This window comes from Anguilla anguilla, chromosome 15 (assembly GCF_013347855.1).
Source record: "Anguilla anguilla isolate fAngAng1 chromosome 15, fAngAng1.pri, whole genome shotgun sequence".
Classification (NCBI taxonomy): domain Eukaryota; kingdom Metazoa; phylum Chordata; class Actinopteri; order Anguilliformes; family Anguillidae; genus Anguilla; species Anguilla anguilla.
This window is the reverse complement of record NC_049215.1, coordinates 4,969,620-4,996,226: the sequence shown is the minus strand read 5'-3', so window position 1 is coordinate 4,996,226 and position 26,607 is coordinate 4,969,620. Positions and strand designations below refer to the sequence as shown.

The 26,607-nt window shown below is 46.8% G+C and overlaps 3 protein-coding genes across 9 annotated transcripts; 2 read left to right on the top strand and 1 right to left on the bottom strand.

The window, feature by feature from the left end:
• The first annotated feature begins 2,943 nt into the window (after positions 1–2,943).
• Positions 2,944–7,278, top strand: LOC118214586 (G-protein coupled receptor 1-like). Of its 2 annotated transcripts, XM_035394668.1 has the most exons (3): positions 2,944–3,121; positions 3,862–3,968; positions 4,136–7,278. In XM_035394668.1, the coding sequence occupies exon 3, from the start codon at positions 4,189–4,191 to the stop codon at positions 5,248–5,250; it is 1,062 nt and encodes a 353-aa protein (XP_035250559.1). In that variant the 5' UTR covers positions 2,944–3,121; positions 3,862–3,968; positions 4,136–4,188; the 3' UTR covers positions 5,251–7,278. The 2 variants fall into 2 exon arrangements, with proteins under 2 accessions (XP_035250559.1, XP_035250560.1); XM_035394669.1 differs by lacking the exon at positions 3,862–3,968.
• A 1,847-nt stretch (positions 7,279–9,125) lies between these two features.
• On the bottom strand, positions 9,126–11,999 carry eef1b2 (eukaryotic translation elongation factor 1 beta 2). Of its 2 annotated transcripts, none has more exons than XM_035394670.1 (6): positions 11,838–11,999; positions 10,971–11,093; positions 10,663–10,783; positions 9,959–10,025; positions 9,565–9,690; positions 9,126–9,325 (listed from the first exon to the last, which is right to left on the bottom strand). In XM_035394670.1, exons 1-6 carry the CDS (start codon positions 11,915–11,917, stop codon positions 9,171–9,173), a joined length of 672 nt encoding a protein of 223 aa, XP_035250561.1. In that variant the 5' UTR covers positions 11,918–11,999; the 3' UTR covers positions 9,126–9,170. The 2 variants fall into 2 exon arrangements, with proteins under 2 accessions (XP_035250561.1, XP_035250563.1); XM_035394672.1 differs by having other exon boundaries at positions 10,971–11,031; positions 11,838–11,989.
• Positions 12,000–12,687: 688 nt separating this feature from the next.
• LOC118214085 (NADH-ubiquinone oxidoreductase 75 kDa subunit, mitochondrial-like) lies at positions 12,688–26,517 on the top strand. Of its 5 annotated transcripts, none has more exons than XM_035393593.1 (19): positions 12,688–12,902; positions 14,434–14,516; positions 14,912–14,995; positions 15,277–15,384; positions 15,839–15,915; positions 16,039–16,120; positions 16,634–16,764; positions 18,083–18,268; positions 18,726–18,860; positions 19,444–19,558; positions 19,925–20,070; positions 20,231–20,359; positions 21,073–21,202; positions 21,806–21,966; positions 22,405–22,559; positions 23,050–23,225; positions 24,295–24,429; positions 24,888–24,960; positions 25,460–25,551. In XM_035393593.1, the coding sequence occupies exons 2-19, from the start codon at positions 14,514–14,516 to the stop codon at positions 25,549–25,551; spliced, it is 2,118 nt and encodes a 705-aa protein (XP_035249484.1). In that variant the 5' UTR covers positions 12,688–12,902; positions 14,434–14,513. The 5 variants fall into 5 exon arrangements, with proteins under 5 accessions (XP_035249484.1, XP_035249481.1, XP_035249483.1 ...); XM_035393590.1 differs by having other exon boundaries at positions 14,912–15,012; XM_035393592.1 differs by lacking the exon at positions 12,688–12,902 and adding an exon at positions 12,909–12,925.
• The last annotated feature ends 90 nt before the right edge of the window (positions 26,518–26,607 follow it).

The following is a 26,607-nucleotide window of genomic DNA, read 5'->3' as shown; positions in this document are numbered from 1 at the left end:
ACATAAAACATCAGAATCTGCTAAATGCATATAAACAGTAACCATGCATTATGGTTTGCATAAAGCTGTCGTGATTACCTTTGTACCACATACAGATCAGGTCGGCCTCTGTTCACTTGAAGATTCACTGCAGCTCACCAGAGGTGCTCAAACTTCCACATGAAGCTGGTGGGATGTGTCACTCTCACACTGTTCAAACGAAGGGGCCAAAGCCACTCTTCCATCATCTAAAGAGATGGGGAATGTGCATATAGTATATCTGCAGTAATACTCAAACAAGGACCAGAGCAAGTGAGTTAGTATGCGGAAAGTATGAGGAAAGGGGATTAGGCATTCCACGCATTCTTAGCTGCGTTTCCGCTGTTGCTATGGCCCCCCCTCCTGATAAGGAGGCCAATTTGAAGTGTGTGTCCTGTCCAGGCTTCTGTGAGTCTGCCACCAGGTGGTGAGAGAAGACCTGCCCCTGCCACATTGAAAAGAGGGGCAAGAACATATTTTTCATTCACACTTGTATGGAGATTGAGCCAGAAGACTAGGAGTCTTAAGACTCACCCTGTTGAGTCAGGACTTCCGTTTGACAACTGATCGGTAAGATTTCATGATTCCCGCGAAAAAAAATGTTTTTTTTCCTCTTCGACTTGTCACCTTAATTGCAACCGACCTGCAAGCCTCCCACAGCCCCCAGTGGGTTCCGAGTCACAGATTAGTAATCAGCGCTGTGGCCCCCATCATTGCACTGGGGCACTGGTTTCAGCTCTCTCTACAGGGAGGACAACAACACTGAAAAATGGAAAGCTTTCCCCTCAACTCTGGGTAACCTTCTCTTGCTGTCGAGAGGGCATTTAAAAGATGAAACGGCTAACTGCTGCAAAAGCTTTTCGACTTTCACAGGGTTACCGTGCACAACACTAAAATGCCTACATTCCGTAATCCCATAATGCTCTCTGGTGCCATCCGAGGATCCAGCTTGAACACAAAGAGATGAGCAGGCACACATCCCGTTTCAATTGCTTGTCCAAGACGAAGGAAAAGCACACACGCTGTCTCTGCATGGCTAGAACAGGCCTTCGGCTAGAGATTCACATTTTGAGTCAGGAAACATAATTCGATAGTGTGGTACTGATTAGATGCCATGCACGTCCAAGCACTGCACACCGCATGCGTGTGCACCCCAGACATGCAGCACACACAATAATGGCACACAGCCCAACTGCCGTACCTGTGCGGCGTCTCCCCAGCTCGAACAGGCTGAAGCGAAGCCTGGGTCGTCACAGAGCAAGATGGAGACCGGGCTACTGAGAGTTAGCCAGGATAAGCACCAGAGTCCTGTTGGGACTGCTATGGTTCAGTCTCAAACTCAGACCTGCCACCCAACGTCTGCTGGTTTTTGTTACATTATTTGATGAATTAAAGTCGTTGAAAACGTGGTTAAGAGCGGCCACTTTTTGCCTTCAACTTATTTTAACACAACGCAGCTTTGACTTACTGCCATGCTGTCTCGGAACTCTTCGTTTTCTACAAATGGTTTCGTTCTATTGTCCACGCAGTTAGGAGCCCACTGAGTTCACCTGTCGGTGTTTCATTTTCTTGCTTATTTATTAGTTTATTATTTATTCATTTTTATCGGTCTATAATTCAACAAAGTTCTAAAAAATAAAAAAAAAGGAAGTACTAGCTGTTCACTTAAGATAAATGAAAAGAGCCTAATTATAAGCAATCGAAAGCTTGTTACACTTAAGAGGTGGCAAACATGGCTGGAATAGAAACCAGCACATGAAGGGAGGCCTCGGGCCCAGGTTGGGAGCTCCCGCGGAGGGGATCAGTAGCTGTATAATCCCAGTCTTGTGGCGCGAGCGCTCTTCGGTTAGCAAACAGGATACCCCCCGGCCCGCTTCCCTCGTACACGCACGCTGAGACCAGACACACATAAAACAGCACTGGCCATCGTCAACCCCCACACTGTTCTAGCATCTCTCTCCCACTCGGCTGGGTTTCCACAACAACCCCACAACGACCCTCCCCGGGTCTAGAGATCGGAAAATTTTTGCTGGTTATGCAATTGAAATGTCCAGCTGTCGGCCTAGCGCTCTGGCGCCCTAGTGATCCAACATCAGAAGCCCACTGATTTTTTTTTTTTCATTGTAATGAATTACCATACTTCAAAAACAAACAATGATGGCTTATCCAGACTGACTTAAACTAACTTAATTAATAATCAAATTATACAGCTTTGTATTTATTGAAGTAAAAGAGCATCACATACTTTGCTCAAGAGTACAAGAGCAGAGGAATTCCCACCTAGGAATCTGACCTACCACTACTGAGACAGAACGTTAGTTTTCTAGGGTAGATGTTATCCTAAACAGCTGGAAAGAGTTTGTTAAATCCCATGTTCTCCTCTTTTCTCCGTCATTTAGAACTATTTATTCCAGCAGCGAGTCTCTTAAGATGAACGGTCTATTTTGTAAGAGAAACAAGGCAAGAAAACGTATAATATACCAATCTACACTTTTAATGCAATTAAAATCTACAATTTACGCAAATATTATGCTATTGCATGTACATCTAGCCTAATCTAAAAGCATCACAAGTGTGCAAGTATTTATACTCCGAAACAGATACAAGATTCTCCAGCTCCAAGTGTTTTTGCAATGTGTTCCACGACCATTAACAATTACAACTAAAGGCTCCTTTACCCTTTTCTCTCATCCTGTAACACTGGTCGCGTCCACAGACTCTTTGATATAATTTTTAAATCAAAATCTTTATTTCTTTAATATTATTTTATTTTTTTAAGAGCTGCAAATGCGTCCTCACCACCGGTAATGAGCTTCAAACTTTCTCCAAATGCCTAGACACTTAATCACAACGTGAGGCCCGTTTTCTTTTCCGACATACCGACGGGAACGCGCATCAGGGGATCGCGCCTACTTAAAGGAGAAATAAGAGTGCCTCCACATTGTGACACGCTTCTGTGCGGACTTATAAAGCCGCGGATACTGGACATAAGCTTTTTATACCACATCTGAAAGTAACCGTTTTAGTTCCTTTTCTTATCTTTGTCGTACTGACACCGAGAAGAAAACATCCTAAAGGGGAAATTCACTGTCTGCTGAGAAGAGTAAGTATTTTACTGACACACTGTATCATTTTAATTGCTACGCAGGCTTCACTCCGCGCATCAAATATATTTTTCGGAAACAAACCGTTACTCGCTGCGATTAAAGAGATCGCTGCGCACAACTGTTTTTTACTTTTTCTAAAATTACTGGTGAGTTTGCATTCTGGGGTTTCATTTCTCATTGTATTGGTTGAACCAAAAAAAAAATATTGGTCGGGGAGTGGAACAGTCAGTCGAAATACAATATAGTAGGCTATAATTACATAATTACATAAGTGATAACTAAGGAGAGGCGATAGACCAAGAAAGACTGCAAGAAAAAAATGACTTGGTGTGGAATTTATATGCAAGTCGTTTTCTCCAGAGCGGATCTTATAGGAGTAGGAGCCGATCATACCTTGCGTCCATCGTCAGACTGTTCTTGGACTTGAACTCATGCACTTTGGTTACAGGGGTGGGGATGTGGGTGCTTGCTGGTGCTTATTCAGGTCTTGCGGTTAAAGTAGTCATAGGGTGGGGGGATAGGGGCTTCGTATCATTTGAATGTGTGTTCAGCATTTTTGGGGTCTAAGGTACAGAGCATGGGGTGGGGTAGTGAGTAGACTGGACTGTGTTCAGGCTAATTCAGAGCAAGTGTGGGCATGCGCTTTGGGTGAGGCCAGTCTCCTCGCTGTAACATCTGGCACTGCTCATGACAACATGTTCCCATTCAACAAGTTCTCAATTCCCTGTCCTGATAGCGGATCAGTGGTTTCTGAAGGAATTCGGAACTGAAAGGGGCAACACTGAAGAAAAGGGAAGAGCAGAGTAGGAGGAGGAGTACAAACTCACACACGCTGCCCAACAGGTGAGAAAGCAAGCTCTGTGTACTGGATCAGATAGAAGATATTTGTGAGAGACTTGACAGACGCTGTATACTGAAGGTTTAGATCAGAATCTGAAGGACAGTGAACGCACGATTTGGATGAAAGCTTTGCTTCTCTGAAAATCAGAGCAAGTCATTTCTCCTTTTAGGTTCTCGTTTGAGGTCACAGAATTTCTTGTGACACGTCAGGAGAAGGCCAGCGATGGACGATCATTTAGAAGGGTTTTCGAATGGCAGCCACGACTTCATGTACTACGAGGACTTTGACTACGGGGAGTTTGAGAGGGGTGAGCGAGGTTATGACCAGAGGGAGGCACTGCACATCCTCTCGGTGGTCGTCTACATTGTGGCCTTCGTGCTGGGCGTCCTGGGCAACGGGCTGGTCATCTGGGTGACGGCCTTCAAGACCAAGCGGACGGTGAACAGCGTGTGGCTCCTGAACCTGGCCATCGCGGACTTCGTGTTCGTGCTCTTCCTGCCCGTCTCCATCGACTACGTCCTGCAGGACTTCCACTGGAGGTTCGGCCAGGCCGTGTGCAAACTCAACTCGTTCGCGTCGGTCACCAACATGTACGCCAGCGTGCTGTTCCTCACGGTCCTCAGCGTGGACCGCTACGTGTCGCTGGTGCACCCGAGCTGGGCGCGGAGGACGCGCACGGTGGAGCGGGCGTGGTCCGTGTGCGTGGGCGTCTGGGGCGTGGCCCTGCTCCTCAGCTGCCCCTCCCTGCTCTTCCGGGAGACGATCGAGCTGCGCCACGAGGTGGTCTGCTACAACAACTTCGACGGCCCGCACGTGCACTTCGCCATGGTGACGGTGCGCACGGTGGTGGGCTTCCTCGTCCCCTTCGCCGCCATCAGCGCCAGCGGCGCCCTGATCGTGCTGCGGGTCCGGCGGTCCGGCGCCGCCCGCATGTCCAGCTTCTCCAGGACGGTGCTGGCGGTGGTGCTGGCCTTCTTCCTGTGCTGGGCGCCCTTCCACGTCTTCAGCGTGATGGAGCTGACCGTGCACTCGTCCACGCGGCTGCACGCGGTGCTGCAGACGGGCTTCCCGCTGGCCACCAGCCTGGCCTTCTTCAACAGCTGCGTCAACCCCGTGCTCTACGTGCTGCTGGGCACCAAGGCCCGCCGCATAGTCCGGCGCTCCTGCCTGGACCTCACCAAGCGCTCGCTGCGGGAGCTCAGCCAGTCCATCTCCGGCACGCAGTCCATGTCGGTCCCGGGCAGCGGGGCCACGGAGGAGCCCCCCGCGCACACCTGTGTGTGACCCCGCAGGGGTACAGAGCAGCGCCACTGTGGACGGTCATACACACCCTGCATCGGCACATGTACTCTGCTCATATAATCTGCGTAAACATATGTACATACACATTACATGTGCGCACATACACTAAATATCTACGGGCTTATTCTGCATACGTACTGTATAGGTAACAGGGTCGGGGTCAGTTCTGAACTTTTGAGTTCATTCCAATTTAGTTTATGAATTGAAGTTTTTTTAAAATATTGGAATGAATTAGAATGATAGGAAGTAGAAATTAATTCAGTAATATTTCAAGAAATTCTACACATTTCTAGAACAAAGCCTCTAATATTTTGACAAATATTCCAAAAACAGTTTCCAAAATAATTTGCCACTTGTATACCATTTAAATGCAACCTACCAGTAATACAATTTTTAAACTACCATAGATGTCAAATTTTTAAAAAGTATTCATTTATTATGGCAAATGTATTTTTAATTTGATTTTTATTTTTTTATTTTAATCAAATTAATTACTAAAGACTACATGCAAACTCCTCTTTAAGTAAGCAGGTTACTGCTTACACAGGCATATGCATGCTGAACATAGGCTGATTACACACTCTGCTTAGACTTTACGACTACATATGCATATATTCCTCTGAATGTGCTTCCTACCATTCCTAGTTCCATCACCTACGGTTTAAGATAAAATGCGGGACCCTTTGGTCTCCCAAACCAGAGTTGTTCTGATATTTGGCGAGAAACCAAAGCACCTCCAGACTCACTGTTTTCAGTGGAGTTTCAGCCATTTCCTGTTGTCCCCCCCAGCTGCTTCACGGGTGGGAACGACTGAAGTCCGCTTGGAAACGGCTGCATGGCCTCTCACAGTCACTCCTGGAATTAATTAGCCTTTACTTAAAACACTATGACGTGAAGAGAATTCTTTTTTTTTCTTCCAGTTATATACATAAGAAATACCCATTTTATTCCCAGAAATTCATTAAGATTATATAAAAAATACAAACAAATATAATTATAAACAAATCTGTAACTTTGTATTATGAAGTACATAGGCATATAAACCAAAACTTATAAACAATACAAATATAATTATAAACAAATCTGTAACTTTATATTATGAAGTACATAGGCATATAAACCACAACTTAGACTGCAACCATCCATCCATAATCTAACCTGCTTATTCCTGGTCAGAGTTGCAGGGGGCTGGAGCCTATCCCAGCATGCATTGGGCGAGAGGCAGGAATGCACCCTGGACAGGTCGCTAATCCATTGCAGAGCACTCACACCAGACATGCACTCACACCCTCATACCTAGGGGCAAATTAGACACTCCACTGAACCAAACTTGCATATCTTTGGACTGTAGGGGAGGAAAGTAGAGTACCCGGAGGAAACCCACACAGCCACGTGCAAACTCCACACAGTAAGGATCCTTCTTGTTGTGAGGCATTAGTTCCTATAAACTCAAAAAATCCACTCAGTCAACAAAATAAACAGAAAAGCAAACATCACACCAGTCTTATTTGTCTTGTTAGAGTAAACTTTGGACAGAAGACTTGGCATCTGCAGTCCTAAATGATTCCCAGAGGGTAGCAGAAGACCGAGGCAGCAGACTCACTGCTCTTATCCAAGTAAAAATATTATACTATACAGCCTTGTGTGTGTACCTCACATCTTACATACTGCTTCAACAGAACTCTTCCAGTGTAATACTTGCACTCTATTCAAACTATATTTAATGTGTGTGAGCCCATTCTCACATACCCATAAAGCTGAAACACAAACACACAGAATACAGGCATCAAGCTGGCTTGTAAAAAATTACTGAATTTATGACAAAGGCAACGTTTTGTCATCCGGTTGAATGGCAGACACATTCGAACCTTGCCAGCAACAGAAATCATACAAAAATCCAAATGTCAGATTGTTAGCATTTTCCTGTCATTCCTGTCTTGCTGTTAGTTGTGATATTAAACACATAGTACAAATATTTTTGGTACAAATAAAACATTGTGTTAAAATAGATTTGTGTTTGGTCCAATTGTCAAGCCGTTTTTAAAATCTGCATTGAACCAAATTAAACAGGACTCTTGCATAACTGGCAATCCCTGCCAATTATCCCAAAACAATAAGAACGTGCTGCACCGCCAAAAACACAGAAATTCAATGACGTTTTTAGAAATTGATGGCTGGTGTCACGTGCTGATTATTCACACACGGAGAAACTCCACATGGTGACACAATTGGGAGGGTTCAGCCGGTTCAGTCGCAGAGATCCGCGTTTCGTCGCTCTTGGGCGACCCCCATTGGCCGATAAGGGCGTTACTGCTAGTTAAAGCCACGTACTCTCCTAAAAGCTGGCCATTCAGATCTTGGAACTTATTCGTAAAATCCATATATTCTATGCTGAAACTTACACAAGGACATTCACTAAAATATTTATAAAAATATTTTCACTGAAACATGTTTGTCATCCAAGACACATTATGCAATCTCAAAAAAATTAAAATATTTAGAACTTCTCTTCGGCTGGGTCTCAGGACTTAAAACAACTTCCTTCAACACCACTATAAAATGCGAGTTTTGCTGCGAAAATAAACGGCTGGTGGACAGCACGCTTACGAGAATCGTAGATATCCCATATCTCCCGAATTTGCAGGGTGGTTCGCGCATGGAACGTGGGTGCGGTTGCAGACGATCGGACATTCCAGATTGGGGGGGGGTTTGTATATACAAAGCCCCGGCTTGGGCAGCAAATATAAGGGGAAACCATTTAAATTATCTACACATTGTTGCAGAACACAGAGCTAGTTAATTAATGGAAGAATTTTTTCGAAGAATGGTTTGGATTACGCCTGATTTTTTTTTTTTTTTTTTTTTAAATATTCAAGTTTAATTGGCTACGACAGTTCGCGCGCAATTAATGACTTAATACCAGAGTTTCCCGATGACCGGCCGGCTATCGCGGTTTAAAGCAAATAACCGAAGTAATCAAGCAGCTTGTAAAGCGAAATTATGCCTCCAGAGGCTGTACGCATGGGCACCACCAGATTACCTTTGAAAAATTGACGTTTAATTTCAATTTCAGCATAAGACAACTGTGCTCAAGGATGGTACCAAACACACACAAAATTGAACAGCACAAACTGAACAAATGAACACTACAGCCGTGTCCAAACCTACAGCCTCTAGGAACAGTCACAGTAACCAGCCACTTTGAGTTGCTTTCAACTGAACAATCTTATTTTAAACCAGTCAAATGCCCCTATAGCAACCGTTAATGAAGTTGGCATGGGGGCACAAACACTGGGCTCCTTTAAATGACTTATCCGTTCTCGGTTACTCAGTCTTCGACTGACGCGGCAATCAATTGAGCTCCGCCATCTTAAAGGACATTCCAACCCATTAAACACTCCTTGGAGCTAGGAGGCCACCGAAGGATACTTCAGCAAGGAAGTGCATCCTCGGCTGAAATTTTTTGGAACGAGAGATGTATAAATGATAAATCCACCTGTAATTGTAATTGATTTGGTTTCAAACAGACGCTCAGCCCAACAAGCACACTTAATTTGCCCAATACACGGTTCCCGATTGCTCTATACTCACGTCTCATCTTTGCGTCCTCCATTCAGAGGAGCCAAGGGGCAAGGAAATGACGTGGGGATGCCAGGAGGTAAAATAAGTGATTGGAAGGGGCCCATTGCCAGGGCCAACTTTTTGTTAAACTCCATAAAGTAATCCATCCAATTAAAACAATTATGGCAGTTTAACAACCTTAACTTACCAAGATTGGTTAACTATCAAACCAACAATTCCTACATCCACCACTTCAACTACCCCCCCCTCCCAAAAAAAGCCCACCCGAGAGAGAATTTTGCATTTTAAGTGCTTTTATTGCATGACAGCAGCGGGGTTGGTTAGATCTTGTTGAAGGCAGCAACATCCATGGACTGGACATAGTCATCGAAGGCGGTGATCTGCTCCTCCAGCTGGTCAGTCCCAACCTTGTCATCCTCCACAACACACTGGATCTGCAGCTTCTTGATGCCATAGCCCACAGGGACCAGCTTGGCTGGAGGGGAAAACACACATTTCTGGGTCCAGTCACAATACCTGAAATTTTCTATAAAACTTGGCAAAGCTGAACCCAACCTAGTAACAATACTTGGTATTGACATTTAAATGGGAATGAAATTATTGACCTTTTTCTCTAGCGCAGGAAGGCAAGGTTTTGCTTCAGCTCATAAGGCAAGCAAAAATTAGCCCATTTTAAGCCATTCTGACTGATGCACACACACACAGCACACTTACAGGACCCCCACAGCAGCCCGTCCATGTGGACGCTCCTCACACACTCCTCCAGCTTGGCCATGTCCGTCTCGTCGTCCCACGGCTTCACGTCCAGCAGGATGGACGACTTTGCGATGAGCGCTGGCTCTGTGGGCGGAGGAGAATACCGAGCGTGAGCGCCCAGAAGCAGCGCTTGGGAGGCATCCAGGCCTTCAGCTCTCACTCATTTACAGCACAATCAGGAACAGAAAACATGGTAAACAAATGTGACACTTCAGTGCTGCTGGCGATCAGATTCAAATAAGTGTCCATCACAACTCAGCCGAAAGATGGTGAAAGGATCATCATAGCACCAGCTGACAGCAAGTCACTGTAAACTCGAGAGTACATGGTTTTAAACGTGCACTCAACCTACTTTTGGACTTCTTTTCGTTGTACGCAGCCAGTCTCTCATCCTTCAGCCTCTTGGCTTCTGCGCTCTCCTGTGGAAACACCGAGGCATTATGGGAGGAATGGGAAAAGAGGCAACAGTGGTGCAGCGCCGACTGCTGGTTCGAAATCAGAAGAATAAGAATCCATCACAACATCAGTCGAAAGATGGTGAATTAAATCCTCATTTAACCAGCCAGCCACACATGCACACACACACACACACAACGCAGTTGAAAATCAAAGCCAGGCTCAGATCTTTACATGTGAAGTCGGCTCGTCACACTCATCTTCTCCACAGACAATCTGAGGAGCACCGATAACAAGCATCACACAGCCACTGTGTGGATTAACACATCTCAAGTGCGAAATCAGGTAGGCGATCATTCCTGTTTTTTTCCCCCCCAATTAATCAGGTTATGGATATTGAGACTGTAAAGCCCTATGGGGGCTACTAGTATTCAGCTTCGGTGCCAAACACACACAGAATCAGCTGCTAATTCCATAGAGCGCAAAGGCTCTTGAAGTCCAATGCCTCTGGCCGAGAAATTTGGGGACTGAAAAAATCAGCACTTCCTGATTAATCAGGAGCAATAAGGAACAATCGCATCCCTGTAGAGTAGCAGACACAAACGAGGTTGAGTGAATCTGGAGTACGGCCATATACCCCGGCTCCCCAAAGCTGCTAACCTCCTCATCGTCAGAGCCGAACAGATCGATGTCGTCGTCGTCATCGTCGTCTTTGTATTCTGTGGCATCCTCCATTCCCGCAGGGCCGTACTGTACGAGAGCCTTCTTCACCCCAGGAAGGCTGTGGGGGAGAGAGGGGGCAGTCAGGACCAGAGCACAGCACAGGCAGCTGCAGCAGAGCACACCCTGGGCTGATCAGAGTGTTAAGGGTGTGCATCACACATTCAGGCGAAAGATGGTGAAAAGAATCATCACTCAGCCCAACGCAATTATAACCAGAGGTTTGGGTCACTGTAGGCAGTACGCACCTGGACTTCTCCTTCTGGTAGGACTTAATGTGGTTGTACCAGCGCAGGGCATGGCAGAGGTCTGCAGAGGGGGCACCAGAGAGGGCATCAAAAACAGCAATATCTGCCTGGGACGGCACATACCTGCCAAAAACCAGCAGATCAGCGAGAAACGGACACCACACGCAATTCTGACAGGGAAAGAAAAAAATAAATGAACATATACTAAGTGACACCGTAATGTCAAACGAACAATTAAATGATATCCGCATATTTAAACTGTAGCTACCTACTGAAATTGTAGCTTGGCGTAGAAAGGACTAGAACCCATTCTGATTAGGTTATAGGACTGAAAACGTATTCATTTCCATGTGCGAGTCTGTACCAATTTGCTAGCTAAATGCTACACTGTCACACATACAGCATAGTCAAGTAGTTCATGCCAAACGCTCATAGCGTAAGAATACGAAAGCATATGGTGTAATACAAGTTGCATTCAATTTAAATAGAAAGGTCAGATCGGTTCGGAAAATGTACGAAAATTCCGAACTGTAACTTTGGTAGCTATAACGTTAGCGCAGCTTGGAAAGAACACGCTAGATTTCAGGCCTGTTGGGCCTCGAGACAGCGCCGCTATCAAATTAGCAGGAAATGCATTAATGTTAAACTGATATGCATTAAATAATTTTAAGGATGTTCGGAAGGATGGGCCAGTTATTCATGACACGTTCCTAACTAGCCAGGTATCGAGTATACATACAAAACACAGACCTAAGAACTGGAAGCTAATATGCTAATACGTCAGCAAACTCAAGCTTCCTCACCATGCATTCTTACTGCACTAACCACAGCCTAGCGAACATAAATATTTTAAGCAACGATACCCACCCTTCAATATAACTTTTGTCGGCCAAAAAGTCATTCAAGACTTTAAGTCCAGATGGGGTTTTCAGATCTCCGAAGCCCATTTTGTTTTAACTGATGCAGACCACGTGTCAACCAACACTCCTCAAGATCGCAGGAAGGGACAAGGAAAGAACGACGGTGGAGCAAGACAATTTATACCGATGACGACTGCAAGCTCCTCCTCTTTTATCCACAACCTGTATCACGCCGCAGATTCATAATAGCCAATCGAAAATAATAATATCAATAAACTTACATACGGTTTAGGTCTGTGATGTCGGAAATTGCCTGATTATGTGGTGTGCCAATCTGCCAACCAAATAATTAATCCCGATAAGGCGTAATGATTTTGAGATGCAGGCCTACGTGGATTGCTGGTGTTGTTTTCGTGCTTAAAACAAGGTTTAGCGAATGTATTGTTAGACAATTAACTACGTAACGGGAGAAACAAGAAAATGTTGGGATTTTTGCATGGAAATTTTATATGCAAGACATCAGGGGAAAGAAGATAATTAAATATTTGAACAGAATCGATGGTATTTAATGATATATTTTACAGTTTAAATGTATCAACAACCCTTTTAAGTTAAAATGTAATGTACGACGTCCTCAAAGGTCTTTGCATAAATAAATCCATTTAACATATGATAATTAATTATTATGTCAATATACATCGAAAAGTTTCAATGAAAGCAAAGCCCGACTTCTTTTCAAACTTAACATATTCTTCTCTGATTGGCCTTCGTGTTTGGTACAAGTGAGGTAATGGGGTGAAAGGTTATTATAAAATATGTTAGTTAATATGTTAACAAAAAGTCAAACGTTACTATGTTTATGGTTCTGTATAGTAAATAAGCCTAATCGTAATATTGTCATATTTTATTTGAGATAAATTTCACAGATATTTTAAAGCACGTACGTCGATGTCGACGGTGTTCGCTAATCGGACATTTCCGTCGTTATGAACGGAGATTTACGAAGTAGATATCGTAATAATTGTGTGCGCCACAGTTAAACTGTTCTGGTATTGGAGCAAAAAATAACAAGGTAAAGTCCGTTTCATCTGATGGGTATATTTTAATTTTTCTTAAGTTCCGTATTAATTATACTTACAAGTGACATACCGGTGAATGAAAACTATTATTAGCGACGCATGTTGCCGGTAGTTTTTATTTATTAATTATTAAGTAAATTAATTAGTAACATTAGTTAAATATTCGATTTTAGATGCGCTCGTAGGGGAAAGTTAGGGGGAAACGTATGCCGAATCTGTGTTCTTGGCTTTCTAACTTTGTTTCAGGGTTTAACCCCAGACGAATTACATTAATGTATTTTTGTAGTTGCATGAGATTAAATTGATGTAATCTATAGTTTTAGTGTAAAGTAATTTGTTGCCAATTATCAAACACAAGCAAATATGGTTATCCGGTTAACTAGCAGCGTGTTGTCAAAAGTACAACAAACATTTACAAAACAAAACAATCGGAAGCTAGCAAGAATTGCAGGAATGTATAAATTATATCACCAGTTTGTTCGTTGACACTAGGTAACCAACCGGTACCATCACAGATGGTTAGCCCAATGTTTCTCCAACTCGGTCCTGCGGGACCAGCCACAACTGCAATACCAGAATTTTAGCAAACTTTTTAAATTATACGCGTTTAAAATTTTGAGGGATTATTTTCCCTTGTTGAGACACATTATGTCAGAAATAGCTATGTATGCTGGGAAAAATAAAATTTCCATATCACATCGCCCTTATTATGCTATATAGGCTACACGCAGTACATATAAAGGGGTAAAAATATTTTTACTGAAAATGTGAAAATGTGGACTCTTGGCCACTAAAGCTAACCATTTGGTAGATCACGAATTCGATGCGAATGATAATGAACCAAACCACATTTGGGAGAATACATTTTAGGAAAAACACATGAAAGAACTTATTCAACTGCATTAATACGTATTCAACTGCATTAATTTAGGTAGAGATTGGCTGAAACAAAACCTGGCATACACATGGTCTCGAGATTCGAGTTTGAGAACAGTTACATTATTCTAAGACAGGGGGAGACCAATTCCTTTCCTGCTTGCTTGGCCGGTGTGTATGCCGATTTTCGTTGTCACTAGTTACACTGGCCAAATTAGCCAATCGGCTGAATGCATGTCATGTATGTCATAGTTTAGACCAAAATTAGATGTTTCATTTTTTGACACAGGAATTCTTCAGCTGTCATTCATGAACCTATCAAGAAATGCAGCTAAAATGTCCGTTACGAAATGATTGTAATAATTAAGTACAGAAGTTGGCTAGAAATCCAGAAACAGATACAGCCCTCCCTAAAATGTGTTCACGGAGTTCTTAATGTGGTTTCAACAATTTTACTAGCTGAACAGTGTATATGTCTACATAGTATTATCTGCCTTTGGCACAAAAGGAAGCCGCTGTAGTTGCACTGCAGTGCCTTCTGAGTTAGGCTGGTGCCGTGTCAAATGAAACAATATGCTGAACTGATTTTATGCACGTGGGATTAACTCTATCGTTTGTATTACTTTTTTCCTTGTGTTTTTCTCCCAGTGTCATGCAGCGTTTGCCAGTGGCTGGCCGAGCGCTGGCTTGGGTGGTACAGTCAAAGGGTGGCGTGGCTCTCACCTGTAATGGTAAATACTACCGGGATAACTTTGGAATTTGTGTACATTACTTATATACTTATATTTACGTTTTCTTCCTCCACCCCTCACGTTTGTTATCATGGTGCGGATCAATGGCAGTTCTGTGCATTTCCTAGAAGAGGATAGCATAGCACACTGCAAGAGCACAGATGGTAATCTATGCCAAGGCCTGGTTTTGAGCCCATTAGAAGTTAGGGAATGGTGCAAGGGTGAGAGATACTGGCCTCCAAATAATTCCAGCGTCTGCTACGAGATTGGCCGGGTCAGAGTTCCAGATGTGTGCGGTCACATGCTGAGTCAGGGTCGCAGGAGTACTGAATCTGAGAGCAGGAAGAGCCATTTGGCAGACAGTGTGAAAGACTTTGTGTTTCCTGTTCCTTCAGTCCGCACAGCTGCCACAGCTGCCCGAGCTGCCAGCAACCTGCTGGAGGTGTTTGTGGATGGGAAACCTGTCATGGTGGAGCCAGGTACCACAGTGCTACAGGTGATCAGCATAAACCTTACACTGACTTTTAAGTTAGAATTAATAATAAGAACGATCATCATCATAAATCATAATAAAAGTGAAAATTTTTTACAGGTTTGCACTTTTCTTTTTCAGAAGTTCAAATGAGTGGCAAAACTTGTGAAAATAAATGTGGAAAAAATAGGTTTTGAGAAGCATTTAAACCTTTAAAATGCATAAACAGTATGATGTTTAAAGGTCTTCCCTGCAGTGAAATGGCTGCCGTCCTTTGTGCCTGTGCAGGCTTGTGAGAAGGTTGGGGTGCAGATACCCCGCTTCTGTTACCACGAGCGCCTGTCTGTGGCAGGGAACTGCCGCATGTGTCTGGTGGAGATTGAGACGTCACCCAAGGTATGCCAACATCTGCGGCCGGGTAAACCAGCCTGGGATTACATGACTCCCTCAACACTGTATGGCATGCTGAGTGGGTGGGTGGGTGGTGTGTGTGTGTATGTGCGTGTGCGTATGTCTGCATGTATGTCTGCGTGTATGTGCATGTGCGTATGTCTGCATGTATGTCTGCGTGTGTGTGTGTGTGTGTGTGTGTGCTCTAAGTGAACTGTGCATCAACACAAATCCTCTTATTTGACTGTGATTAGCAGCCCATGGAACAGTGGAGTTGTTGTCCCTCTGGTTAACTCACTTTACCAAATGACTCAGCAGTTTCCCCAAAGTAACTGCAGTACCCAATTGATACCACTAGATGGAAAAAAAGTAACCAAATTCTGCCTTTTGGTGTTTTCATCACGGTTGTTGAGTTATTTCCAGTGAATGATGAGGAGGGGGAACGCGTGCTCTCTTCCAGCCCGTGGCTGCTTGTGCCATGCCTGTGATGAAAGGCTGGAACATTCTGACCAACTCTGAGAAAACCAGGAAGGCCAGGTAGGGCCCCCTGTCTCTCACCTGTGCTTTAACTTCTGCTTTCTGTGAAAGTTCATTTAATAAAACACAATGGAAGGGTTCACGAGAAACAAAATAGGAATAGAGTATTTTCTGTTCTGGCAGAGAAGGCGTGATGGAATTCCTGCTGGCCAATCATCCTCTGGACTGCCCAATCTGTGACCAAGGTGGAGAGTGTGACCTGCAGGTGAACTGAATTAGCGGCCGTACGATCCCAATGCTCTTCTACTACGGGCTGGGCTTGGTTAGTACGTACTGAAGCTAAACAGCCTGGTCGTGATTAGTAGTGAAGCTAAGTAGGGCTTGGCTTGGTTAATACTAGGACTTAGTTGGGCTGGGCATGATCTGATACTTATTCTGTCACTAGTGGGGTTTCCATCAACTGTTGCAATGCAAATTTTAAATTTGTGCATAAGTAAACCTGAGTGGAACCTGAAATATATATTTTTTAAAAACACCAAAATATTGCGAAAAACGTTTTCATGCTTGGTCGAGGTGGAAAAGGTGTCATATCGATAAAGAGAAGATGTGATAAAAGGTGATGGAGACTAAATAAATGATGTGACGGTGACCTAAGCCACATGCTTCTGCTCAAGAAACCCCAAAAAAGGGCAATCATGCCAAACAGATGGTCAAATGTGCTGTTTGGCATCCTAAAATGCTTCATATCACGGTTGAGTCGAGCTGCCGCTGTGCACAGGACCAGTCCATGATGTTCGGCAGCGACAGGAGCCGCTTCACTGGGGACAAGAGAGCTGTGGAGGACAAGAACATCGGCCCGCTCGTCAAGACCATAATGACTCGCTGCATCCACTGCACTCGCTGCATCCGGTGAGCCGGGTCGAGCACCACTGCACACACTGCTGAGCTAGTGTACACTATACTGGGACCAGCTCACTGCTGAGCTAGTGTACACTATACAGGGACCAGCTCGCTGCTGAGCTAGTGTATACTATACAGGGACCAGCTCACTGCTGAGCTAGTGTACACTATACAGGGACCAGCTCGCTGCTGAGCTAGTGCACACTATACAGGGACCAGCTCGCTGCTGAGCTAGTGTATACTATACAGGGACCAGCTCACTGCTGAGCTAGTGTACACTATACAGGGACCAGCTCACTGCTGAGCGAGTGTACACTATACAGGGACCAGCTCACTGCTGAGCGAGTGTACACTATACAGGGACCAGCTCGCTGCTGAGCTAGTGTATACTATACAGGGACCAGCTCACTGCTGAGCTAGTGTACACTATACAGGGACCAGCTCACTGCTGAGCTAGTGTACACTATACAGGGACCAGCTCGCTGCTGAGTGAGTGCACAGTATACAGGGACCAGCTCGCTGCTGAGCTAGTGTACACTATACAGGGACCAGCTCGCTGCTGAGCGAGTGCACAGTATACAGGGACCAGCTCGCTGCTGAGCTAGTGTACACTATACAGGGACCAGCTCACTGCTGAGCTAGTGTACACTATACAGGGACCAGCTCACTGCTGAGCTAGTGTACACTATACAGGAACCAGCTCGCTGCTGAGCTAGTGTACACTATACAGGAACCAGCTCGCTGCTGAGCTAGTGTACACTATACAGGGACCAGCTCACTGCTGAGCTAGTGTACACTATACAGGGACCAGCTCGCTGCTGAGTGAGTGCACAGTATACAGGGACCAGCTCGCTGCTGAGTGAGTGCACAGTATACAGGAACCAGCTCACTGGTGAGCTAATGCACACTCCATAGGGACCAGCTCACTGCTGAGCTAGTGCACACTCCATAGGGACCAGCTCACTGCTGAGCTAGTGTACACTATACAGGGACCAGCTCGCTGCTGAGTGAGTGCACAGTATACAGGGACCAGCTCGCTGCTGAGTGAGTGCACAGTATACAGGGACCAGCTCGCTGCTGAGTGAGTGCACAGTATACAGGGACCAGCTCGCTGCTGAGTGAGTGCACAGTATACAGGAACCAGCTCACTGGTGAGCTAATGCACACTCCATAGGGACCAGCTCACTGCTGAGCTAGTGCACACTCCATAGGGACCAGCTCACTGCTGAGCAAGTGCACACTATACAGGGACCAGCTCACTGCTGAGCAAGTGCACACTCCACTGGGTTTTAAAAGGCAGGATTTCAGTGGCATCTCTCTGTTGCAGCTTTGCCACTGAGATTGCGGGTGTGGAAGACCTGGGCACCACTGGCAGGGGTAATGGCATGCTGGTGGGCACCTACGTGGAAAAAATGTTCATGTCTGAGCTGTCAGGGAATGTGATTGACATCTGTCCCGTGGGAGCACTGACCTCAAAGCCTTACGCCTTCACCGCTCGCCCCTGGGAGACCAGGTACTTACGGCTCTGCAGTAAGAAAGTACACAACACTACATAGCACTGCACAACACTATATAGCATTGCATAATACTACTCAGCACTACATAGCACTGCATAATACTACTCAGCACTACATAGCTCTGCATAATACTACTCAGCACTGTCCAACACTACATAGCACTGCATAATACTACTCAACACTACATAGCTCTGCATAATACTACTCAGCACTGTCCAACACTACATAGCACTGCACAACACTATATAGCATTGCATAATAGTACTCAACACTACATGGCTCTGCATAATACTACTCAGCACTACACAACACTACATAGCACTGCATAATACTACTCAACACTACATAGCTCTGCATAATACTACTCAGCACTGCCCAACACTACATAATACAGTGCTACATAGTAGCACATTACGTTAGAGTGTGTGAACACGGAGGGTTGCGTACCCGCAGGGAGACTGAATCCATTGACGTGCTGGACGCAGTGGGCAGCAACATTGTGGTCAGCACGCTGGGTGGGGAGGTCATGAGGATCCTGCCACGCCTTAACGAGGATGTGAATGAGGAGTGGATCTCTGACAAGACCAGGTGAGCCTAAACCCCCCCCCCCCACCTCCCCCCGCTGCTCATGCCCCGCCCACCTGCCCACCTGTCTCTGTTTCAGCTCTCACCAAACTGCCCCTGACTGCAGGTTTTTTATCAGACTGACCACACTCTTCGTCTGACCACAGGTTTAAAACAAACAGTGACCGTATTTTCCAGAAACCAGGTTTATAACACGCTGACCCTGCTCTCCTCCTGACTGAAGATTTAAAACAACAGTAACCACGTTCTCCTCCTGACTACAGGTTTATAACTGAAAGACTGACCACACTCTCCTCTTGACCGCAGGTTTAACACTGACCGCACACTCCTCTTGACCGCAGGTTTAACACTGACCGCACACTCCTCTTGACCGCAGGTTTAACACTGACCGCACACTCCTCTTGACCGCAGGTTTAACACTGACCGCACACTCCTCTTGACCGCAGGTTTAACACTGACCGCACACTCCTCTTGACCGCAGGTTTAACACTGACCGCACACTCCTCTTGACCGCAGGTTTAACACTGACCGCACACTCCTCTTGACCGCAGGTTTAACACTGACCACACTCTCCTCTTGACCGCAGGTTTGCGTATGACGGATTGAAGCGGCAGAGACTCACGCAGCCCATGGTGAAAGGCGCCTCAGGGCAGCTGACGCCCAGTTCCTGGGAGGACGCCCTGACGCGGGTCGCTGGAGCGGTACGTGCCTGTGAGATGAGCCATGCGGGGGGGGGGGGGGACTGAGCTGCCATTAGGGCCAGGAGCCACAGAGCAGAGGCTTCCTCATCACAAACGTTTTCAGTGTCACATTTCTGTTCCTGAAATCCAGTCGCTCGGGATGCTGGTTTGTGGGCGGGTCGTGGCGTGTTAATGAGCTGGCGTTCGGTTAAGAGCCGTGGCACCAGGGGAAATCTCAGGAGCCTGTGTTTCTGACCCGACGTTACCCAGGTCTGCACTGCGGGCCTCTCGCCCTCATGCTACAGGCCTAACTGCGGCCCTCAGTACCTGCTTAGCCTCGTGGCACAGAGGTACGGGCGTGTCACCCGCCGCTGTTCTCTGTTCCAGCTCCAGGGGGCGCAGGGGAAGGACATAGCCGCCATCGCCGGGGGTCTGGTGGATGCCGAGGCCCTCATCTCCCTAAAGGACCTGCTGAACCGGCTCAACAGCGACAGCCTCTGCACCGAGGAGCTCTTCCCCATGGCTGGGGCTGGGTGAGGGGGGGCTGGGTGAGGCCGTGCCGGGCTGGGCGGGGTTCACAGGGAAAGGGGGTGGAGCCAGAAGAAGGGGCAGGAGTTTGATGGGCGGGGCCAGGGTCAGGCGGGAGCAGCAGAGGCAGTAGAACAGCACTCACCTGGGCTCCCGTCTCTCCAGTGCTGACCTGCGCTCAAACTACCTGCTGAACACGCGCATCAGCGGCATCGAGGAGGCCGACCTGCTGCTGCTGGTGGGGACCAATCCGCGGTACGAGGCGCCGCTCTTCAACGCACGCATCAGGAAGAGGTGGGCGGAGCTAGGAAAGAGCTGGCGCGGTCACTCACATTACAGGCAGTCTCTTCACAAAAATAAATGTTGAATTACTGCACTTCTTAAAAATTCTATATCATAGTCCTTGTGTAATGAAAGAAAACTTCATTCCTGTTTTGCGTTTCTTATATATAGGAATTACATACAAGTTATGTAAAGGTGCCTTATACAAGTTCTGACCTCAGTGGAAATTGTTGCATCAAGATTCAAATGAGATCCAAAATGCAACTGATGATTCTGACATATTGGGAGAATGCAAATTACCAAAAGTTCTACAAGAATTCCCATATTACATAGCGCCCTCTGCTGGTCCTAGTACTGAGAGTGATACATGCACAGCAACCTGACAGCCTGTATAACGGACTAGATTGTCACCACAATAACACACATTAGTAAAACAACTATTGTAAGGAGGTGGTAAACATGGGTAATAGCTATGGTACTATTGCATTCATATAAGAATTGACATGTGGGAGGAATCTTAGCACTTTAAAAAGTTAATTTGTGGATATATCCATACGTACACTTTTCAGATCATTATTATGCATCTGATCACCAGAACAATGGCTGGCTGCTTGTGTTAGAGCAGTCAGATACAGACTTAAGGGTTTGTTTTGACATAACAACATTTCAGAAATATGCTTATTCATTAAATATTGACCTCTCTCTCTCTGTCATCGCACACACAGCTGGCTCCACAATGAACTGCAGGTGGCGCTGGTTGGGCGGGAAGTGGACCTGAGCTACAGCTATGAGCATCTTGGGGAGTCTGCGCAGGTGCTGCAGGAGATTGCATCTGGGACACACCCCTTCAGCAAGGTACCTCCTCTCACTTTTAGCCCCGTAACCTCCGTCTCATTTAACAGAGTAACACTTGTCCCTCTCAGGCAGGTACAAGGGTGCTGTAAGGGGGGGCGGGGGACTTAGGACAATTCCAAGGGGCCTGACTGACAGGGGCCCTCCAAAAAATATTGGAACATAGGATTTTCTGGGGTGGCGGGGCCCAATATGAGATGTTCCCCTGATCAGGTAACATGTGTCCCCTTCAGCCAGCTAGCGCATGTCATCCTCAGTAGTGCCCTCACAATGAGCATGTGCAGAGAGCAGTGCTCCCACAGTGAGCATGTGCCTACAGCAGTGTGGGTCATCCTCAGCAGTGTGGTCATCCTCAGTAGTGCTCCCACAGTGAGCGTGTGCAGACGGCAGTGTGGGTCAACCTCAGCAGTGTGGTCATCCTCAGTAGTGCTCCCACAGTGAGCGTGTGCAGACGGCAGTGTGGGTCATCCTCAGCAGTGCACTCACAGCAGTGTGGGTCATCCTCAGCAGTGCACTCACAGCAGTGTGGGTCATCCTCAGCAGTGCACTCACAGCAGTGTGGGTCATCCTCAGCAGTGCACTCAAAGTAGTGTGGCTCGTCCCCAGGCGCTGGCTCAGGCCGAGCGGCCGGTGGTGGTGGTGGGCAGCGCGTGTCTGCAGCGTGAGGACAGAGCCGCACTGCACTCGACCGTGGCGGCCATCGCGCACAGCGCCCGCAGCAGCAGCGGGGCGGGGGACACCTGGAAGGTTCTGAACGTGCTGCACAGGTGAGTTTTTGAAGTGGCCCTGTGCCTCTACATACACATGCACGCACGCGCACACTCACAGACACATAAAAGAACGTGCCAGGCGCACACACACATCCGGACAAATTTTGCTCCAGAGTTAAATGTTTGTACAGCTGACCACAGATGGAACGAAACTCCACACCTCAGTGCAAATAACCGGTTCAAAGGGAGAGAATGGAGCTGCACCAGGGCAGAATAGAAACGGGACCAGCTGAAAGGCGCAGACGTTGCAGTATCACATCACACGGCCGAGATCACGCCTCCGGCAGGCGCCCTCACCTGCTCCTGTGTGCACAGCTGGAGTAAACGACCCGAGCCCCCGCGCCGGGATTCCTGCATGTCCCGTTTGAGCCAGAGTTTCGTTCCGTGGGGGTTTTTCTAAAGCGGCTCTCCTGCTTCCTGTGCCTCTGTCCGCAGGGCGGCCAGCCAGGTGGCAGCGCTGGATTTGGGCTATAGGCCCGGGGTGGACACCGTCCGCGGGAACCCGCCCAAGGTGCTGTTCCTGCTGGGGGCCGACGCTGGCTGTGTGGCCCGCCAGGACCTGCCAAAGGACAGCCTGGTCATCTACCAAGGTCAGTAATGTCTGCCACTAGAGCCAGTCAGCACTGGTACTAGAGCCAGTCAGCACTGACACTAGAGCCGGTCAGCACTGATACCAGGGACAGTCAGCACTGACACTAGAGCCGGTCAGCACTGATACCAGGGACAGTCAGCACTGACACTAGAGCCGGTCAGCACTGATACCAGGGACAGTCAGCACTGACACTAGAGCCGGTCAGCACTGATACCAGGCACATTCAACACTGCTACTAGAGCCAGTCAGCACTGCTACCAAAGCCAGTCAGCCCAGGGTTAGTCACTCTGATAAAGGTCAGTCACAATAAGTGTTTTTGTGGGGGTTTCTGTTTAGCCTTTGTTTTACAAACATAATTCCAATAGGATGCATGGCTTGGTCATATCCAAGCTGTTGCTTAGATCCCACTTCTGGAGGAACCAGAAGAGTGGTGTGAGGAGCCCATGTTGTACAGTAACTGTGTACCACGTTGTTCCTGCCACTCCCAGGGCACCATGGAGACACTGGGGCAATCATGGCGGACATCATCCTGCCTGGCGCAGCGTACACAGAGAAGTGTGGCACCTACGTCAACACGGAGGGCCGTGCCCAGCAGACCAGGGTGGCAGTGACGGCACCGGATATGGCCAGGGAGGACTGGAAAATAATTAGAGCCATTTCAGAGGTACAGCATACCCCACACTACTGTCCCATAACCCACAGTACTGCCCCATACCCTACACCATTACCCTATACTACTGTTTTATACCCCACACTACTGCCCCATATCCCTCATAATTTTCCCACACTACTGCTTTATAGTGTGTGAGTGCTCAGGATGGTAAGAGTGTGAGGGTTCAGGGTGGTAAGTGTGTGAGGGCTCAGGGTGGTGTGTGAGGGCTCAGGGTGGTAAGTGTGTGAGGACTCAGGGTGGTAAGTGTGTGAGGCCTCTGGGTGGTGTGTGAGGACTCAGGGTGGTAAGAGTGTGAGGCCTCAGGGTGGTGTTTGAGGACTCAGGATGGTATGTGTGTGTGAGGGCTCAGGGTGGTAAGTGTGTGAGGACTCGGTGGTAAGTGTGTGAGGGCTCAGGGTGGTAAGTGTGTGAGGGCTCAGGGTGGTAAGTGTGTGAGGGCTCAGGGTGGTGTGTGAGGACTCAGGATGGTAAGTGTGTGAGGGCTCAGGGTGGTAAGTGTGTGAGGACTCGGTGGTAAGTGTGTGAGGGCTCAGGGTGGTAAGTGTGTGAGTGCTCAGGGTGGTGTGTGAGGGCTCAGGGTGGTAAGTGTGTGAGGACTCGGTGGTAAGTGTGTGAGGGCTCGGGGTGGTGTGTGAGGGCTCAGGGTGGTAAGTGTGTGAGGACTCGGTGGTAAGTGTGTGAGGGCTCAGGGTGGTAAGTGTGTGAGGGCTCAGGGTGGTAAGTGTGTGAGGGCTCAGGGTGGTAAGTGTGTGAGGACTCAGGGTGGTAAGTGTGTGAGGGCTTAGGGTAGTAAGTGTGTGAGGGCTCAGGGTGGTGTTTGAGGACTCAGGATGGTATGTGTGTGTGAGGGCTCAGGGTGGTAATTGTGTGAGGGCTTAGGGTAGTAAGTGTGTGAGGGCTCAGGGTGGTAATTGTGTGAGGGCTTAGGGTAGTAAGTGTGTGAGGGCTCAGGGTGGTGTTTGAGGGCTCGGTGGTGTTTGAGGGCTCAGGGTGGTAAGTGTGTGAGTGCTCAGGATGGTATGTGTTTGAGTGTTCTTTTGTAACAGGAGTGTGTTCACAGCTGGCTGGAGTGACACTGCCCTATGACACCGTGGATGAGGTGCGTGATCGGATGGCGGAGGTGTCACCAAACCTGGTGCGTTACGATGATGTGGAAGAGGCCAGTTTCTTCAAACAGGCTAAGGAGTTGTCCAAGGCAAGAGCCATACTCCACTTTCCTTTACCCTCTGCACCCTGGGTTTAAACTGCTGAATTTTAAAGGCTGAATAGTGAATAATTTAGTTTTCTGGGCCAAAAGTGGTGTACTCTTCTGAATATACATTCCAAGACTAAGGTGCATATTTGCTACCATTGACGGGGTCATTGCCCTATACAAATACATTTTCTGTTGTTGTGAATGATGATATTCATTTGATTTTAAGAGCACTGAAATAGTCTACTGATAAGCAGAATTAAATTTTAGTAAAAGTTTAGAACTGGTGTTTTTAAGGCCACATATGTTCCTCCAGGTCTCTTCAGAGGGAAGCCTGCCATGTTATGGTCATTAAACGAGAACGGGCTTGCTGCTTTATGGTCATTAAGGAGGAAGAAGCTTGCGGTTTTGTGGTCATCGAGTCCACTCACTCATCCTGAGTTAAATTTTTTCTGTCTCAGACTGTGAAACAGGCCCTCTTGGCCGAGCCTCTGATCCCACCACAGCTCACAGTGAAAGACTTCTACATGACAGGTAAGTCTGTGCAGTTAATTAGTTAGTCTTTACTATGCTCATGGGGAAATTTATTCTGCAGAATAGTATACAATAAATAATAAATACCCACATTTATTAATAAAATAGTGCTCCTCCCCTGACTGAGTGTGCATGGTCTGAACTCCTCTCAAGAGACACGATTGGCTCACTAAGCAAAAGATCCAGATGCTCATCCCAGGGGACCAGTTGTACTCTTGTATGGCGTCCTAGGGGGAGATGCCACCATTTCAAATTGAATCACACGCACGCTTCATTCTCCCACTGTTAAGTTCCCACAGTGTCTCTGGGCCCTCAGACCACAGAGACATGGTGTCAGCATAACCTGGGGGTTCTGGCCAAAATGGAGGGAGCATGGCACAGCTCTGGACATGAGACACGATTACTGTGACTGAGGGACCTAATAGACCCAGATTATCTCAAGCTCCAGTCGCCAGGTGTACTGTGGGTGCTCAACTGTTCCCCTCTCTGCCTGGCTCAGATCCCATCAGCAGGGCCTCCCAGACCATGGCCAAGTGTGTGAAAGCTGTGACCGAAGGAGCCCGGGCTGTGGAGGAGCCGTCCATCTGCTGAAGTCCTGCACCTGCCCATCCATATACACATATTAGATGGGCCTGCAGTCCTGTGTGTGTGTACTCCTCAGGTGGGCCTGCAGTCCTGTCTGTGCGCACACTTCAGATGGGCCTGCAGTCCTGTCTGTGCGCACACTTCAGATGGGCCTACATTCCTGTCTGTGTACACATATTAGATGGGCCTGCAGTCCTGTGGGTGTACACATAGAAATAGGCCTTTATTCTTGCCTGGATACAGCCAGATAGGCCTACAATCCCATTCATATAAAACCAGACATTGGTCTATAATGTTGTCTTTATATGCCCAGAAACAAACTCATAACCCTGTCTGTGGCAGCCAGAGGCAGGTCTAAAGTACTGTCTGTATTCGTGGTATAGTCCTAAAGACTTTTATTTTCAGTTTATTGTCAGTTTATTGTTCATCACTGCACCACCACATGCTCGTCTAACTTTACCTATGAATATAATGCACCCTGGTCTGACAGACACATTCACCTATTGAGTGGCATCCATGGTGTATCATGGCTTACTATCCAGTTTAATTCCAACCTTATACCAGAGGTATTAACCAAAGCTTCTCCAAATACAATTTATTTATTTTAGCACTTCCCTGAAATGTTGGAAATGTGCATTTTCATATGTTACAGTTCAAGAGAACAGCTCTATAGGTGAAAAGTTCAAATGCCTTAACAAAACAAAATCGCACTGCAATACGTTTGGAACAAGGCTTTTAAATGATGTTAAGGAGCAACAACAGCATACTTGTCTGTTATAGGCAGCAACACAGTTGTAAATTGAAGACCTGGAATTACATCTCTGCAGTTTCTTAATCAAGTTGCTGTTTTGTAAGAATTGTACATGTGTGTACATTATTGTATGTTTATTGAACATATTAAGTTGGCTGATATAAAATTGACTGATTGTTCCAAGAGTTGTCATACAGATATAAATTACTAAAAATATCGGATTTTATGTTAATGACTCCATATTTTACCTTCAAGGTGTATGGTTGTGAATAACCCCATGAACTCCGTGTAAGGTGTGATTTGGTCATTGC

Bases quoted from the DNA above. Each gene is read 5' to 3' on its own strand.
- LOC118214586 (XM_035394669.1), top strand. From the start codon at position 4,189: ATGGACGATCATTTAGAAGGGTTTTCGAATGGCAGCCACGACTTCATG.
- eef1b2 (XM_035394670.1), bottom strand. From the start codon at position 11,917: ATGGGCTTCGGAGATCTGAAAACCCCATCTGGACTTAAAGTCTTGAAT. The intron at 10,784-10,970 runs GTGCGTACTGCC...TCTCCCCCACAG, and splicing joins TACCAGAAGGAGAAGTCCAG to CCTTCCTGGGGTGAAGAAGG. The intron at 9,326-9,564 runs GTAAGTGTGCTG...TTTCCCCTCCAG, and splicing joins CGGGCTGCTGTGGGGGTCCT to CCAAGCTGGTCCCTGTGGGC.
- LOC118214085 (XM_035393589.1), top strand. From the start codon at position 13,875: ATGGTCTCGAGATTCGAGTTTGAGAACAGTTACATTATTCTAAGACAG. The intron at 15,385-15,838 runs GTATGCCAACAT...GCTCTCTTCCAG, and splicing joins AGATTGAGACGTCACCCAAG to CCCGTGGCTGCTTGTGCCAT. The intron at 15,916-16,038 runs GTAGGGCCCCCT...CTGTTCTGGCAG, and splicing joins GAGAAAACCAGGAAGGCCAG to AGAAGGCGTGATGGAATTCC.